This window comes from Chinchilla lanigera, unplaced genomic scaffold (assembly GCF_000276665.1).
Source record: "Chinchilla lanigera isolate Chin_1 unplaced genomic scaffold, ChiLan1.0 scaffold00029, whole genome shotgun sequence".
NCBI classification, from domain to species: Eukaryota; Metazoa; Chordata; class Mammalia; order Rodentia; family Chinchillidae; genus Chinchilla; species Chinchilla lanigera.
Window position 1 is genome coordinate 12,200,028 of NW_004955430.1, and position 15,818 is coordinate 12,215,845.

At 37.7% G+C, this 15,818-nt stretch overlaps 1 protein-coding gene across 4 annotated transcripts in view; it reads right to left on the reverse strand.

The window, feature by feature from the left end:
- Positions 1 to 573: 573 nt before the first annotated feature.
- Sgol1 (shugoshin-like 1 (S. pombe)) overlaps positions 574 to 15,818 on the reverse strand; it is a 16,245-nt gene continuing 1,000 nt past the window's right edge. For 2 of the 4 annotated variants that reach the window (XM_005387467.2, XM_005387468.2), the window contains exons 2-8: positions 13,026 to 13,174; positions 12,746 to 12,942; positions 7,725 to 7,801; positions 6,125 to 6,183; positions 4,374 to 5,177; positions 1,639 to 1,831; positions 574 to 1,437 (exon numbers count right to left, since the gene is read on the reverse strand). In XM_005387467.2, the coding sequence (XP_005387524.1) occupies positions 1,326 to 1,437; positions 1,639 to 1,831; positions 4,374 to 5,177; positions 6,125 to 6,183; positions 7,725 to 7,801; positions 12,746 to 12,942; positions 13,026 to 13,167 (1,584 nt within the window). In that variant the 5' untranslated portion in view covers positions 13,168 to 13,174 and the 3' untranslated portion in view covers positions 574 to 1,325. Of the gene's footprint in view, positions 1,438 to 1,638; positions 1,832 to 4,373; positions 5,178 to 6,124; positions 6,184 to 7,724; positions 7,802 to 12,745; positions 12,943 to 13,025; positions 13,175 to 13,312; positions 13,333 to 15,482; positions 15,568 to 15,818 lie in introns of those variants that run through there. The other 2 variants (XM_013515668.1, XM_013515669.1) reach the window with 2 other exon arrangements.

Consider the following 15,818-nt stretch of genomic DNA (forward strand, 5'->3'; position numbering starts at 1 on the left):
TCCTTAGCAATTTCTTTCCCTTTCACAATATCTATTGCACCTTTTGGATTTTATTTACTCATCCAGTTTCTTATACTAGGGAGACAATATGACGTTTACACATGTGGGTCTGATTTATTTTACTAAATGAATATAGCCATAAATACAATTTAAAGTTCAGGCTGGGCTACATAGGGAGTTCAAGGCCAACTTGGGTGACATAGTGAGACTCTGTTTTAAAAAACAAAAACAAACATCCCCCCTCCCCCCAAGAACAACCACCTCAGGTCAGGTAAGAGTAGAAATTATTTTTGGTGCTGGGGATTAAGTCTAGGGTGTCATGTGTGCGCTGTTAGCACCATATCACTGAACTACGTCCTCAGCCTGAAATTAGAACTGGTTGATCAGAGAGCTGGAGACATGAAAAGGTGGAAGGGAGAACTGTTAGGCTGGACGCCAGCAGTTTCTTGTTAGGGAGTACAGAGCATGTGAAGCGGGAGGGGAGAGGAAATGTTCAAGGATGAGAGCAGTGAAGGCTAAACAGACAGCCAGATAGATACTCTGATATTTAAAGAACAGAAGGAGAACACAAGCTTTATCTTACACACATTTTATTCTTCTTTAAAAATGAACCAACTATAGCGATTTACAAGTTTAAAGAGGTGCATACAAGTGTACATGTCAAACATGAATTGAACTAATGTCTTCTCATTGGCTGATCAAAAACAGAGAAAAGCTCTTAGTATTCATATATTTAACATTTGAGGTTTTTGCCGAAGTAAGGAGCTCTGAGAGTCCATGACATGTTAATGTATGGTTTTTTCAAGGTGCAATCTGAACATTTACTCAGGGACCATAACTATTCCCTCAACTGGATTATAAGCCTGACCAGCCACTGTTTCTCTGATTGTGACTTGTAAACTTTTTATCTGAGGAATCAAATACAACAGTAGTATAAGCGATCCATAAACTTAGGGTCTACCTTCTAAGAATGTCAAAGATTTGTTTTACTCAAAAATTATATAAGGATTTACAAAAGATCTCCATCCTAGTTTTAAAAAACATTACTCTAGTATCCCACACTTAAGGGAAAAATAAAAGATGCCAGAAAATTATATAATTTCTAAAATGTTGGTATATTTTGAGTAAAATCAAAGGGTTTAGGCAGTATAAAGAAATCAAACAATTACAAAGTATGGTTCTAAAGAAATGTTCCGGATTTAGGGTCCTGCTAAGAGAATATTCTATGGCAATAGTTCCACCTACTTGTGCACTATCTTACAGATTCTCTATTGGAGCAACAGAAAAGGAAGTAGGATACATTTAAGCAGCATCCAAAAAGAGATTTACTGTATTTGCTTTATACTTTTTTTAGAACATCTCGAATTCTTTTTGTGCTTGAAAATAGGAGAATTCAAGAAACACAAATCTGTGAAAGGGTCTCCTCTTCTTAGTTTCCTATAGGGGTAAAAAGAGATTTTAAGCATAATTATAAGTATCCCAGTATTATTCTGCAGTATAAAATTATTAAAAAATATGCCAATTCTTGCTTCAGCTATCAAATTTTTACAGTTCAGATTAGACTCATTCTTGAATGATGTCCCGTAACTTCACTCTTCCCACATCTCTCTCTACAAACGAGTTCCCACAGATACTTACGAAGCTAGTGTTGGCTCCTTATAGTTCACGCTGCTCGTGCACCTGCGCTTGGGGAGACACATGGGTGTGCTTTCCTTTCTTGGAGAAAGAGAAAGTCTCCTGGTTTTTCTTTCGGGAAACAAGAGAACATTGGTGATATCCTTCAGGCTACAATTTTGGGATGAAGGTGATGGGCGAGTCTTAGGTGTTGCACCTACAGAAACAATTTTTAGTGAACATGGTTCCAAGAAAAATTCACAGAAATAAAATTCTACTCACATACCTTAAATGTACATAAAATCTGGCATAATACAGATTTTAAAAACCTCTCCACTATTTTTTTCTGTCTCTTTCAGGCCAGGTAGTGTTGAAATATTAATTATGGTAGACACAAGAGCTGATATAATAAGACACTTTATTTTTGTTTTTACTTTAATTTTCTTTTGTTGCAGTACTGGGTACTGAATCCAGGGCCTTCACACTGAATTACATTCTTAGTCCCTTTTTTCCCTCTTTTTAGAATTTTAAGCAAAATCTTGCTGAACTGACCAGGCTGTACTTGAACTGGCAACCTTCCTGCCTTGGTCTCCCAGTGTCGGGATTATAGGTCAGGAAATTTTATTAAGACTTAACATTCTTCTCTGGTAGCTTAGGGGTAATCTGTTCATTTGTTAATTTATTTATTTTATTCATTCATTCATTAATTCTTTTTGAAATAGGGTCTTGCTATGCAGTTCAGGCTGTCTTTGAGCTCACTTTGTAGCCCAGGCTAATCTCAAACTTGCAATGATCCTCCTGCCTCAGCCTCCTGAGTGCTGGGATTACAGGCATGTGCCACCATGCCCGGCTCAGTAATTTAAAATAAAGTATGAAATTTCATTTTAGCTACACCTTGCTACTGAGAATCATGCAGCCCTCTCTATCTCTTATAACACCTTACCTTATGATCAAGTGATTTCCAATAGTCCTTTTTTGTTTGTTTGTTTGTTTTTGAGACAGGGTTTCATTTCGCTATGCAATTCAGGCTGGCCTTGAACTCAGTTTGTAGCCCAGGCTGGCCCCGAACTTGCAGTGATCCTGCCTCAGCCTCCCAAGGGCTGGGATTACAGGAGTGCGCCACCATGCCTAGATCCTATAGTCTTGTAAAGCCACTTAAACTTTTTCTGTTAAATAAACAAGAATTCTAAATCACACCCGCTGTGAAATCCAGGATAAAATGTGTTCCTTCTAGTAAAGCTCATAATGTTAAAAAGTTACCAGTGTTTTTCCTACATAAACATACAAGTTACTTTACTTTGGAGCTACATTTATGCAGTATTGGGAGGTAGGTATCCAACACCGAGCAAGGATGTTCCTGATAGACAGTCTTTTTTTTTTTGTTTTTTTCTGGTACTGGGAACTGAACTCACGACGTTGCGCTTGCCTGGCAGGCGCTGTGCCCCTGAGCTAAACCCCCAGCCCAGACAAACAGTCTTAAATTGCTTTAAAAAGCAAATTGTATCTCAAGAAAAACTGAGTTGTAACTGTGAGATGATTTTATATTAATCATCCATATGCTCCAGGGTTAGCTGGGTTTCAGTCTCTTTTTTGTCACCAGTAGCGTACTGTATGTATTACATTAATTATCCTAATTTTTAGTTTGAAAAATATGTACAAGCAACCTATTAAATCAGTTGCTGTAATGGTTCCAAAACTTTAATGTGTATGAATTCATAGGAGAAACTTGTTAAAAAGATGCGAATTCTTAGCCCGGCATGGTGGCGCATGCCTGTAATCCCAGTAATCCCAGTACTTGAGAGGCTGAGGTAGGACTGCTGGGAGTTTGAGGCTAGCCAGTTCTACATACCAAGTTTAAGGCCAGCCTGAACTACATAGTAAGACCTTGAGTCAAAATGGTAAGCTACCATTGCTGAACTGGTTGACTAGGAAATGTGATTCACTTTTTTGGGCTTTAATTTCCCTATAAATAGTGAACATGATGACTCAGAATTGTTCTGAAGAAGAATGAAATACTATTAATGGACAATATTTTAAGAATGATTTTTTGTTGTTTTTTGATGCCAGGAATCAAACTCAGGACCTTGCACTTGCCAGGCAGGCACTGTGCTGCTGAGCTATATCACTGGCCCCAAGAATGATTTTTAACATGTTTAAAAATGCTAGTTTTATGATAACAACTAAAATTTCCAGATGAGAATCTTTGTGGGCAGGTGCAGGATATTTTACCAACACTGCAACCACACCCATTTTTGATTGAATAAAAGCCAGATTTAATTGTCTTACAAATAAGTGGGCCAGCTGAGCACAAAGTTTCTTGGTCTCAGTGTACCCTCATTAGCTAGACAGTTGTTTTACATCACAGCTCCTGTTAAACATAAAGCAAGCCATTCAAATGCCAAGTCACGGATTCAAGTCTGATTTCATTTTCAGCATAATTTCACAAACACTCCCCCCATCCCACCCCTTCAAGCCCCCCACCCCAAACCTAGGAAGTCTCACTTCCTGAAGATGAAAATGTTATCTCCATGACAAGCAATATTTGTTGCTAAATATTCTAATTTGCTTGAAGTAGGTCAGAGTGACACAAGTGTGATTTGTACTCCCTGCCCCCCACTACCTAGTCAGATTGTAGCTACCCCCAGACACAGATGGTCTCCAACCTCCCCCAGAGAAACAGATGGTGAAGTATAGTATATAAGCTCAGGAGCGATCATTTACCATAAATATTAAAAATGCAGGCAAACAAGATCACTTACTAGGAGGAGTTTTTGTTGGCTTTGAATCCTCCACCTTTTGTTCATCTGCGTGTTCTAGCGCTCTTTTTGATCGAGGCCTGGTGACGGGTCTATCTGATATGCTTGTGCGATTCGGAGTATACTTGCAGTGGGGTACATAGAGATCATCAGAATCGTCTCCAGAACTGCTGGATTCACAGATGCTCACTTCAGACTTACTGCTGATTTCTTCTCTGACAGAATCAGTGTTTGTTTTTTGTCGGAAAGGAGTGAGATGAACGCCCTCTTCCAAATTAAAATTGTAAGCATCAGTGGAACTGACAGATTGATCCAATTTTTGAGAGCACACAGTTTTCTTATTTTTACTTTTGTTCCCTTTATACTTTGATGTAAACTTCAATTTTCTTCTGTTAGCTTTTCTTTTCTCTCTTTTTTTAAGCTGTACCTCTGTATGTTTACTTTTTACTTCAGATTTAGATTCTAAAATGACCTCTTTCATTTTGGTAAATTTTCCTGGTTGAGTCAGCCTTGGTGATAAATTCATTTTGTCTTTGTTCCACTGACAGACATTTTTTTCTTCACTTTTTGATATGTGCATGTTTCCTACTGGGTCTACATACCTGTTTCTTTCCAATTCAAAAGACTGCCCTTCCAAGTGACTGGTTTCAAAATCATCCAAAGTATCAAATTGACTTAGAGTATTAAAATGCTCCTTTATGTGGCGACGGAGTGATACAGTTCTGGGTAAGACATCAGTAGTAGGCTTAGCTTCACCTGAATCAAAAGCAGATCCCACTGTGTCTTGAGAAGTAGAAAGTACTTGCTCTAGGAATTTAAAAAAAAAATAAATGAGAAACAGTTTTACTTTTTGGAATGTCATTTTCAAGAATCTTTGAATCTTAGGATTCAAAGTTGCATAAACATCATTCTATAATGTATCTACTGTCATTTTAAATAAATAATAATCTGGAAGACTTGCCATCTATTTATCTGTCAGTAATCAACTGATGGTTATATTTAACTTGTCTAAGAATTTTAAAAAATCTTTAAAAATATTTCAGTATAGGTTTTATGTGCTCCTTGTTCAAAGGTTTGAAGAAAAATGATTACTTTGAGCATAGAGTCAGAGGAACAGAACTTCAGGTTCCAAAGTAGGACAAACACATGAACGGGGGTGCTAAATTGTTCTTTGAAAAATTAGTAAAATTTGGATAACTGAAAGGCTTTTCAGGTAAGAAGTATAATGTACTTATAGGAAAAGTGGGCTCTTCATGTACGTTTGCTTATGCCAGTACTGCCCTTCTTCAAAGCAGATATTTGAAAACCGACACACCTATTTAAAAATAGCAAGAATGGCATGGAGTTCAGATTTGAGTTTAAATCCTCTTTCTTACCATCTGGATTATTTCTTGCAATGTTTTACTTCTGTGAGTCTATATAAAATGAAACTGGTTATACGTATGTTTGCAGGTCATTGTGAGAATTAAATGAGACAATGTATATAAAATGCCTAACACAGAGGTTTACACATAGTAAGGCTTAGTAAATTATAGCCATATAGTCAGGATTTCTGGTTACAGATTTGGCATGATGGATGGATGTAATTTAAATTGATATTATTTTCACTTATATTACTATTATGTAAAATAAACTGATTTGCCTTGAGAATAGCAGATGAACACATTTACAAAGTTAAAATCAAAGCAGAATTAGAGAAGTCCAGTTATGTTTACTTTTCTCCAAGTATATTTTCAGATTTTTACTTGAATTACCTTCTGTTTGGAGTGATTCTCCATGTCCTGGAAGGCCAGTTTCTTGAAGAGGATCTTGCCTTAGAAAATGCCAATGAAAAACAGAAATATACTTATAAATTATATTAAAAAAAATGAAAATTTTCCTAAATTTTAAGTATCAGTATCATTTAGTATCATTTCATAATCCTTTAGTATCATTTCATAATCCCATTCCAACTCAATACATCTGTTTTGTATAAAAGGAAACAAGAAATACTTATGGTAACTACATGAAGGCTGATTTGTTATGACTGACATTCAACTCCCACTAATATCAAGTCACACAGTTCTGCCTGAAAATATGGCATGATTCAATTTCATTTAACTGGAGAAAGAGCCAACCCAAATTGGTTTAGTCTTTAAACATGCAGTCTTGTTGCTAAAGTCTTTTTTTTTTTGGTCTTTTTGAGACACGGTCTCACTATGCAGTTCAGGCTAGTCTTGAACTCACTTTGTAGCACAGGCTGGCCTTGAATTCACAACATTCCTCCTGCCTCAGCCTCCAGGGTACTAGAATTATAGGTGTGCGCCACCACGCCCAGCTGGTTGCTCAAGTCTTTAGAGCTAGCTTGCTTTGTCATTAGCAGAGCTGTGATTTGTCAGTAACATATGGTACCGACCATGGAACTCTTCTGAGGTTCTTAAACACAGTTGTTCTCTGGTTCATGAGACAAGAACTTTTCTTTATTCTCAAAACCTATTACTGGCAATTCATCCCAATTGGAGTTTTATGCTTTATTCTGTATACAGAATTTTCTGCTCTAGATGTCAAAAATTAAATATATGTTTAGGCAACACAGAGCTGCAGTAACTAATAATTACTTTAGAAATCTTATGAAAACTTGATTTCTGCCTTGCTTTTTGTTCATAATATATTTTGCCAGGTCTTCAATTGTAAGTTTAAAAGCTATTAATGATGAAAAGAAAACATATTTTTTGTTACATGAGTGAACAGAGGATAGATTTGCATGGGATGCCAGGGAATTGCCTATGGCCATAGTTCTTACCTGGGGGTAACTATCCTTTCCAGGGATTTGGTAATACTTGAAGTCATTTTGCTTCTCAGAACTGGGGAGGGGGATATTACTGGCAACGAATGGGTAGAGGTAAAAAAATGGTCCAAAACCCCACAATGGATGGACAAATAATCACTTGGCTCACAATGCCCAAGGTACGAAGACTGGGAAGCCCTGAGCTAGGATGAGGGCAGAGCACTGTGTCTTTACTATGTCTTCGGTTTTATGGGTGTATGTCTTAGTCAGACTCACCGAAATGTGTACTTAAGATCTGTGATTAAATCTCTAATTCACAAGCAAACATAATGTGTACTGGATCCAAAAGAAGATGGTATGTGGAGTAAGGTAAGAAATTCACAGGTAAGAAATTGCATCAGTGTGTGCCAGGTGTGTGAAATACATATTCTTTTTCCCTAAACCAGATTATATATTCTCAGTAGAGAGAGAGAGACCATCTGACTCCAAATGTGAGAGTCAGTATGACTAAATTTCCTTTCACAAATGGACCAGAGACTTAAATCAATCTTAGTATTAATAATCATAGTAATGAATTGAATACTAACGGTAAATCCTTTGCAAATAAGTCCCTGGGGTTGTCATCATTATTGGAGTCCATTCCTGAGACACATACTTCCTGGTTCTGTTAATGCATTAAAATAGAAGAAAACACTGTTTCAACTGAAGTATTTACGACAAAGCATTCATTTATTCAACAATACACACCTACTGACTGTCTATTATAGTGCCATGCCGTTTTAGGAACCGGAATTTGAACAACTAAAAGATAAAATCCTATCCTCTTGAAACTTACATCCTAGTGTAGGGAGAGAAAATTAAAAAGAAAACAGATATATAAATTTTAGATAGCTGTATGTGCTATGAATGAAATACCAGAGTGAAATAACAGAGAATAAACAGGTTAGAAGACTTTTTTCCTAAAAGATTGTATTTGACCTGAAGACTGCAAAGTAATCAGCCACTGAAAAAGTACAAGGAAGAAGAAGCAGTAGAAACAGCAAATAAAAATGCCACAGGCAAACTTCGTTGTCTTTCCAGACAGAAAGGTTGATGTGACTAGAACACGGTCACTGGCACTAGTAGGAGATGTACACTCAGAGGTCAGATAATGGGGGGCCTTGAGAGCCGCAAGTGTGGAATTTAATCTCAGTGTGATGGGAAGGCACAAATACTAAGCAGGAAAATCAAATGAAAAGATGGAAAAAGATCAGTTTGGCTGCTGTGTGAAACATGGGATGAAAGGAACCAAGGGAGCTGGATGAGGCGGTACACACCTGTAATTCCAGCACCCAGGAGGCTGAGGCAGGAGGAATGCTGCAAGTCCAGGGCTGGCCAGGGGTACACAGTGAGTTCAAGACCAGCCTGAACTACACAGTGAGACCCGGTCTCAAAAGAACAAAAACAAAAAAGGAGCCAGCGAGTTAAAAAATCCTCAGAGAAATCAAGCAAGACATGATGTGGCGGTGAGGCCCACTGGAAGGCCCCGAGACAATGAATAGTGAACAAGAACTCAATAGCGATAGAAGTGAGGACAACAAAGGGGAAGGAAGCTTCTTACGGTTTTGGCTTAAGCAGGTGAGTGCATCCCTTTATGAGTAAGAATTACAGAGGGAGTGCAAGTATACAATGTTTGGGACAGGAAAAAACAGTTATGGATTATATGAAGTTTGAGATCCTCCATAAGTGCCGAAGTGGAGATACTAAGTAGTAGCTAAGCAGAGAAGACTAAGATTGAACAGTCAGGAGGTTGAAAGGAAACTAGGGAAGTAGTTTTGGTTTTTTTTTTAATCTTTTTGAGACAGGGTCTCACTATGCAGTTCAGGCTGGCCTTCAGCTCACTTTGTATCCCAGGATAGTCTGGAACTCGCAACAATCCTCCTGCCTCAGCCTCCCGAGTGCTGGCATTACAGGCATGCGCCACCACGCCTGGCTAAAACCAGGTAAGTATGATGTCAAGAGAATGAAGGGATTAAAGTGTACAAATGCACAGTCGTCTCTGCTGTATGTTACTGCGAGGGTGAGAAGTAGGAGTGACCACTGACTTTGGTAATGAGGTTTCGGTAACCTTGATACACAGTAACAACAGGATGGTAGGGACAGAAGCAGGGTAAGAATGGATGTGTTATATACATGTACCACTCCTTACATGGAATATCATCACTATGTACTGCAAACTAAGTAATAAATAATAAAAATATGATTACGGGCTTTTTTTGAGACAGGGTCTAGCTATGTGTTCCAGGTTGGTCTTGAACTGACTTGTAGTCCAGGCTGGCTTCAAACTTTCAGTGACCCTCCTGTGTCAGCCTCCCAACAATGACAGGGTCTCACTATGTAGTTCAGGCTGGCCTTGAACTCACTGTGTAGCCCAGGCTGGCCTTGAACTTGCAGTGATTCTCTTGTCTCAGCCTCCAGAGTCCTGGGATTACAGGTGTTCACCACTCCACCCAGCCCTAAAAAATTATTTAGTAAGAAAGGAATGGTTTGAAAGCTGCATGTGGTGGCACATGCCTCTAAATCCAGCACTCTAGGAGGCTGAAGCAGGAGGATTGTAAATTAGATCCCAGCCTAGGCAATTTAGTGACATATGGACTGTACTGGACTGGACCGGACCGGACTGGACTGGAAAGGACCAGACCAAACTAAACCAAACGAAACCACACAAAAGCTGGGGTATAGGTTAGTGCAAAGGCCCTGAGTTTAACCCCTGGTACTGCCACCACCACAAAAATTTGAAACGTGAATAGAAACTGGAGAAATGAAGATAGTGACTACACTGTTATTTTTGGGAGGGTTCTGCTGTGAAGAAAAGCAGAGACATGAGACAGATGCTGTATGGGACAAGGAGAGGCTTCATTTATTTGCTTTTCCTTTTAAGCAACAGATACCAAAGCACATTTATATGATGGCCAGATGATGCAGTAGAGAGGCACAGGGAGAACAAATTTCTAGGAATGAAATTCTGAAGGTGAGGGAAGGGAATCTGACACACATGGAGGGAGGCTCTTCAGAGGAGCAGATAGTTCTGCCACTGTAACAAGAAGGGACACGGGGAGCACAGGAATAGACAGAAGGAGAAAACAAAAGTAAGGAATAGACAGAAGGAGATTTGTAGCTCTGTGTCAGAGATAAGAGTTCCCGTCTAATTCAGAAGATCATGCTAATTTAACTTGTGATTTTTGAAATCTGATGAACTTACAATATATTGACTTTATAACGAATAGGCTAAAACTTTATCAGAAATAAAATAACTGGAAAATCTTTCTTTGGAGAGGGGCCTGTCCAGTGAGCAATATCCCCAGCTCTTTTTTATTTTTAAAAAATAAAGTCTTGCTAAATCATTAAGCTACCCAATCTGGGCTTTAAGCTGGAATCTTCCTGCCTTAGCCTTCCAGAGTGCTGGGATTACAGGCCTGAGTCACCATGCCCAGCTGGAAATTAATTCTCTAAAACTTTTCAATTTGACATCAAACAGCATTATTATGCAAGGTAAATACAGGAGAAAAGAATACTGAACTATACTATAACATTATTAGAAAGACCCACTTTAGCTTTTCTATCACATTAAAGTTGACTTAAACATTGAAACACAAGTGTGAAATGATGGTTGAAAATGAGAAATACATATAATAAGCATATGACAGAAAATAAACTTTGATGTTTCAAATGCCAAGACTGCACGTGCTCAGCAACAAACACATTTTCATAAATACTAAAAAAAAAAAAAAAGATAAATTTTAAAGGGCCTGCAGTACTAGGATCCCTCCTACCACCGTTTTGTAATTTTTTTGAGTATTCATTTCATACTGCTGTGTGTTTTAGCAAAAGTTTGGAAGGGAGGAGGAAGTCTGATATGCCTTTGGAGGGCTTTTCCTCCTACTAAGACTGGACAAGGAAATGAAAAAACTAAAAAAGATTATATTCAGAAGAAATAAAAAAAAAATCTAAGTTATGCAAAAGTGCAGAAATCATAGCTAATCTTCATAAAGGCAATTCAACTATATATGTACATACTACATGTATATTACACATGTGTCTTTATCACATGTAGTTGAAATGAAGAATCATTTTTAGTTACAAGGAAGGAAGAACTCTTTCTCACTTCCGCTGTCAATACAGCAGTGACTTCAATTCCTCTCTCATGGCCCCTGATGGGGATGTGCCATCCCCATCACTATAGTTTGGCTTTTTTATCTGACCTTCTGGCCTAAATGCCAGTGTACGCTCTTCACTGGCACAGCAAATGGATGGCCACTTGGGAGAAAGCAAACTGCCCTACTAACACTGGCGCTCTCCACGCTGTCCTCCATCCAATTTCCCTGGCAGCAGCTTCTGAGCAGAGGGAAGAGGAACAGGCGCATCGGCACTCTTCTCAGACTTCTCACGGTGAAACAAAAGAATGTCCTAGGACAAACTTTGCCCACGTCTGTCATATTTTGGCTGGCAAGGCCGCATTTACACCCCTGCTTATGACCTTCGTGCAAACAAAATCAGATGAAAAATGTGGTCAGCCAAATGTTGTCTGAGGTATATACTCTTTCTTATTTAGCCAACTAGGTTAAAAACGATTCTCTGAAAGCACTTAGTTACTCCCTAAGGCCAAATGAAGGTATTTCTCATAAAATCTTACTGGATATAGCAAAACTACATAGATAATTTGTTTTATTTTAAGGAGAATAAAAAAATAATGACAACATAGACAAAAACAAAACAATACAAACATAATAAAAATGATACAGGGTTTCAAAACAAAATGATAGGAATTAACAGTGGTTGTTATATTACATATTGTTATCTTCAATGAAGTTCCTCAGATTACCAGATGTAAGAATGGAAGATTGATCAAATCATTAAGGAGAATAAAAACATAAAAGAAAATATTAGACACAATATAGAACTTCACTAGACATGATGGTAGGAATTGACCAATGGTTGTGATATTGCATATTGTTGTCTTCAAATTAGTTGTTCAGATTACCAGATATAAGAATATCAAATTGGTCAAAAAAAATGTAAGCATTAATTGTTCCTTTTAATAAGCCAATAGACATCAGCAGTAAAATTATCCCAGCTATCCTTCTATATACATATATATACACACACACAGACACACACGTATTTTTCCTTCTTTTTCTCCTTTCCCTCATCCCAGTTGTTCCTTCCCTAGGAAAGATAAATTTAACATGGCAGTGATTTAAAGTTCTGGACTAGTTTACCTCAGCAAACACTTTCAGACTGTTATCTTAGTTGTCCTACCTCTGACTCATGTAATTAAGCATTCAAAACACGACTAGCAGTGCAAAAGGCTAAACCATTTTTTCTGCATGTTGTCCTGCTACCTGCTTTCAAACCCAAGTAAAAGCAGTAATAATCTTTGTTTATCTATATGCTTGAAGCTTTCTTAACTGGTCATATAAAATACCTGTGCGAGAGCCAGGAGGATATTTTAATCAAGTCAGTAATAACAGAGTTGTCCACAATTAATTTAACTTATAAATTGATCTAAGCTTTTCATTCACTGATTAAATCTCTCCCCTAAGAAATTCAGCCTTTGTAATAAAAATACCTGAGCAGTATCTTCTGTTTGTTGTGAAGTAAGTTTTTCTTTCAGTGCATACAGCTGACATGTAAGGTAGTAACATTCTTTTCTTAGCTGTAGGATGATATCCTGGGCTTCTCTTACTTTGGATTTTTCATTTTCCAAAGCTAAAACTAGCATTCTGTTGTTATCTTGGTAATTTTTCAGCAGTGCACCAGTGTTGGCTAAAAGGGGATAAAATAAATTTATCAGGTACTGAATCTAAACTTAGTAAGTGATGTAAAAGGACAACATAAACAGCTCTTACTAATAACTTGGCATGGTGCAGGTATAAAGGATCTGCGTTTGCCAATCTCTGCCAAGTTTTTATTCCTTTTCTCTTTCATTCGCTTCTTTATGTCTTCAAGACTATCTTGAAAGGACTTTTTCTGGCACCTTTCCTTGGCCATCTTCTGCCTACAAATTGAAAACAACAGAAAATACTTTTCTCAGAGATAATATTAAATATAAATTAAAAATTGAAAACGTAAGTTGTTCGTAAGGAATTAAGTAGTAACTTAACTGGAATTAACTCAAAGTAGTCTGCTAACTAACCTGGTGATACTTTTGATTTTGCAGCTCTAAAATCTCAATATCTGGGCACTGTGCTGTGCACCTGTAATCCCCGCTACTCAGGAGGCTGAGGCAGGGCAATCATGAGGTTGAGGTCAGCCTGGGCAACACAATGAACCCCTCTCAAAAAACAAAAAACAAAACAGATGTCAGAATCACTCATGTCTATAGCACAATGCCTCTTTTGAAAAATCCAAAGCTGTAAAATCTCCTTAATATTTTTGACATGTAACTCTCAGCCACTCATAGGGAAATATTATTGAATATGATCTCCAACCCATACAGTCCATAATATGTCACTAATTCTTTAACAGACACTCATTGAAGACTTATATTCTACACCAATGATGGTAAGCCTTTTAGAGCTTTCAATGATAAAAAAACAGCTTGCTGTGGCAGGTGTGCCATAAGTTCACCACCGCTGTCTAGACATTACGAGAAATGTTTATTTTTATTTATTTTGGTAGTACTGAGAATTAAACCCAGGGTCTCATGAATGCTAGGCAAGTGCTCTACCACTGAGGTGCATCCCCAGCCCTTTTAAATTTTTTTCTTATTTTGAAAAGGGATCTTGCTATGTTGTCCCGGCTGACCTGAACTTGAGGGCTCAAGCAATTCTCCAGTCTTAGTGTCCCATAGTTGGGACCACAGGCATGTACCACCACACCCAGTTTATTATTTTGATGCCATTATTATTTATGCTTTTTATGATGTTCATGGCAAACTTTTAGTGCATGAGATTATAGTATTCATTCAGAGGCATTATACATATTTGAGTTTTATTTTTCAGACTTTTTTTTTTTTTTTTTTGGTTTTTGTTCTTCTCCGGTACCGGGAACCGAACTCATGACCTTGCGCTTGCCAGGCAGGCGCTTTGCCACTGAGCTAAATCCCCAGCCCCTATTTTTCAGCTTTTTAAAAATTATTAATTTACTGGATTAGGTCACTCAACCAATAGTCTCTCTTCTATACTTTTCACCCAGTATCACTTAAGATGGGTACAAATATTCAAGAAAGCCAACGTAAGGTTTAACTGCGTAGCACTATGTACCACTTTAATAGGCTACAACAATAATAGAGGTGGACAAAACAGGAACTGGAGCAGAGAAACATGTTAGTAATCTCAGTTATTGCTAAATCTAAACTTTGCTAATTTTCAGCAAGTTATGCACATAGTAGTAAATGGGATATTAAATAAAGATGACAGTTAAAAGTAGCGAAACATGTACTGACAACATTTGCTCCTGAGTATGTTAAAACACATGTATTAAGTATTTTATTTTTTATTTTTTATTTTTTATTTATTTATTTTTTTTTTTGGTTTTTCTCCGGTACCGGGAACCGAACTCACGACCTTGCGCTTGCCAGGCAGGCGCTTGTATTAAGTATTTTAAATCTTTCAGCGCTACAAATCAGGTATGTTTCAGCATGATAGTAATAGTAAGCATGAACATTTTTTGTTGTTATGTGGTACTCGGAATTGAACTCAAGGCCTTTGCATTGAGCTACAACCCTGGACTTTTTAAAAAATTTTTATTTTGAGATAGAGTTGATAACTTGCTCAAGCTGGGCTCAAGCTTGCAATATTTCTGCCACAGCTTCTGAGAATGCTGGGATGGATTATAGGTAAGTACCACTACATCCTGTTTTCATGAACAATTTTCTTACAGTGTGTAGTGCACTTTGCAGATCTTAAAATTGTTTTAAAAAAGCTTCTTATAATAATTTATGTATAGGGCCAGGGATATAGCTCAGCGGCACAGCACCTGCCTGCAAGTGCTAGGTCCTGAGTTTGATTTGCGGTACCAAAACAAAAACAAAAACAAAAAAACAATCTATGTCTACAACTTTCAGTATAAAGGATATCTTCATTTCCTCTGAGTCAAGTATTTTCTTAAACCTTATGTATTTTCTACAGGGCTCTCAGCCTTAGATATTGTAAATCAATTTAAGTATTTTATTTCTATGAATGTACATACAATACATTGGGATGCTTCCAGTAGAAGTGGTACAATTTTTTCAAAAAAACTAGAGGCTGGGGTTATAGATCACTGGCATAAGTGCCTGCCTGGCAAGTGCAAGGTCCTGAGTTCGATTCAAGGTACCAAAAAAAAAACCGGTAATAGTAGGTGGGTTGTATAAAATAACTTACTACATTGAAGTTTTTGAAGTTTGAACTGAAGATGTTTGAAAGCCAGGCATGCCTGTAATCCCAGCACTTGGAAGGCCGCAGGAGGATCGCTGCGAGTTCGAGGTTAGTCTGGGCTACATAGTTAAGTTCAAGGCCTGCCTGCAGTACATAGCAAGACCGTTTCAAAAAAAAAAAAAAACATCAAAAATGAAACAACCATTGGATTTTCCATTGTGGAATGGGGGTGGTGGTGAACCATGTGTAATATCAGATCTGTTTGGTTTTGAAGTATTTTATGTTTTGGTTCAGGGATGTTGTGTTTTTGCCTGAGTACTACTAGCTCAAACCTCTCTACTA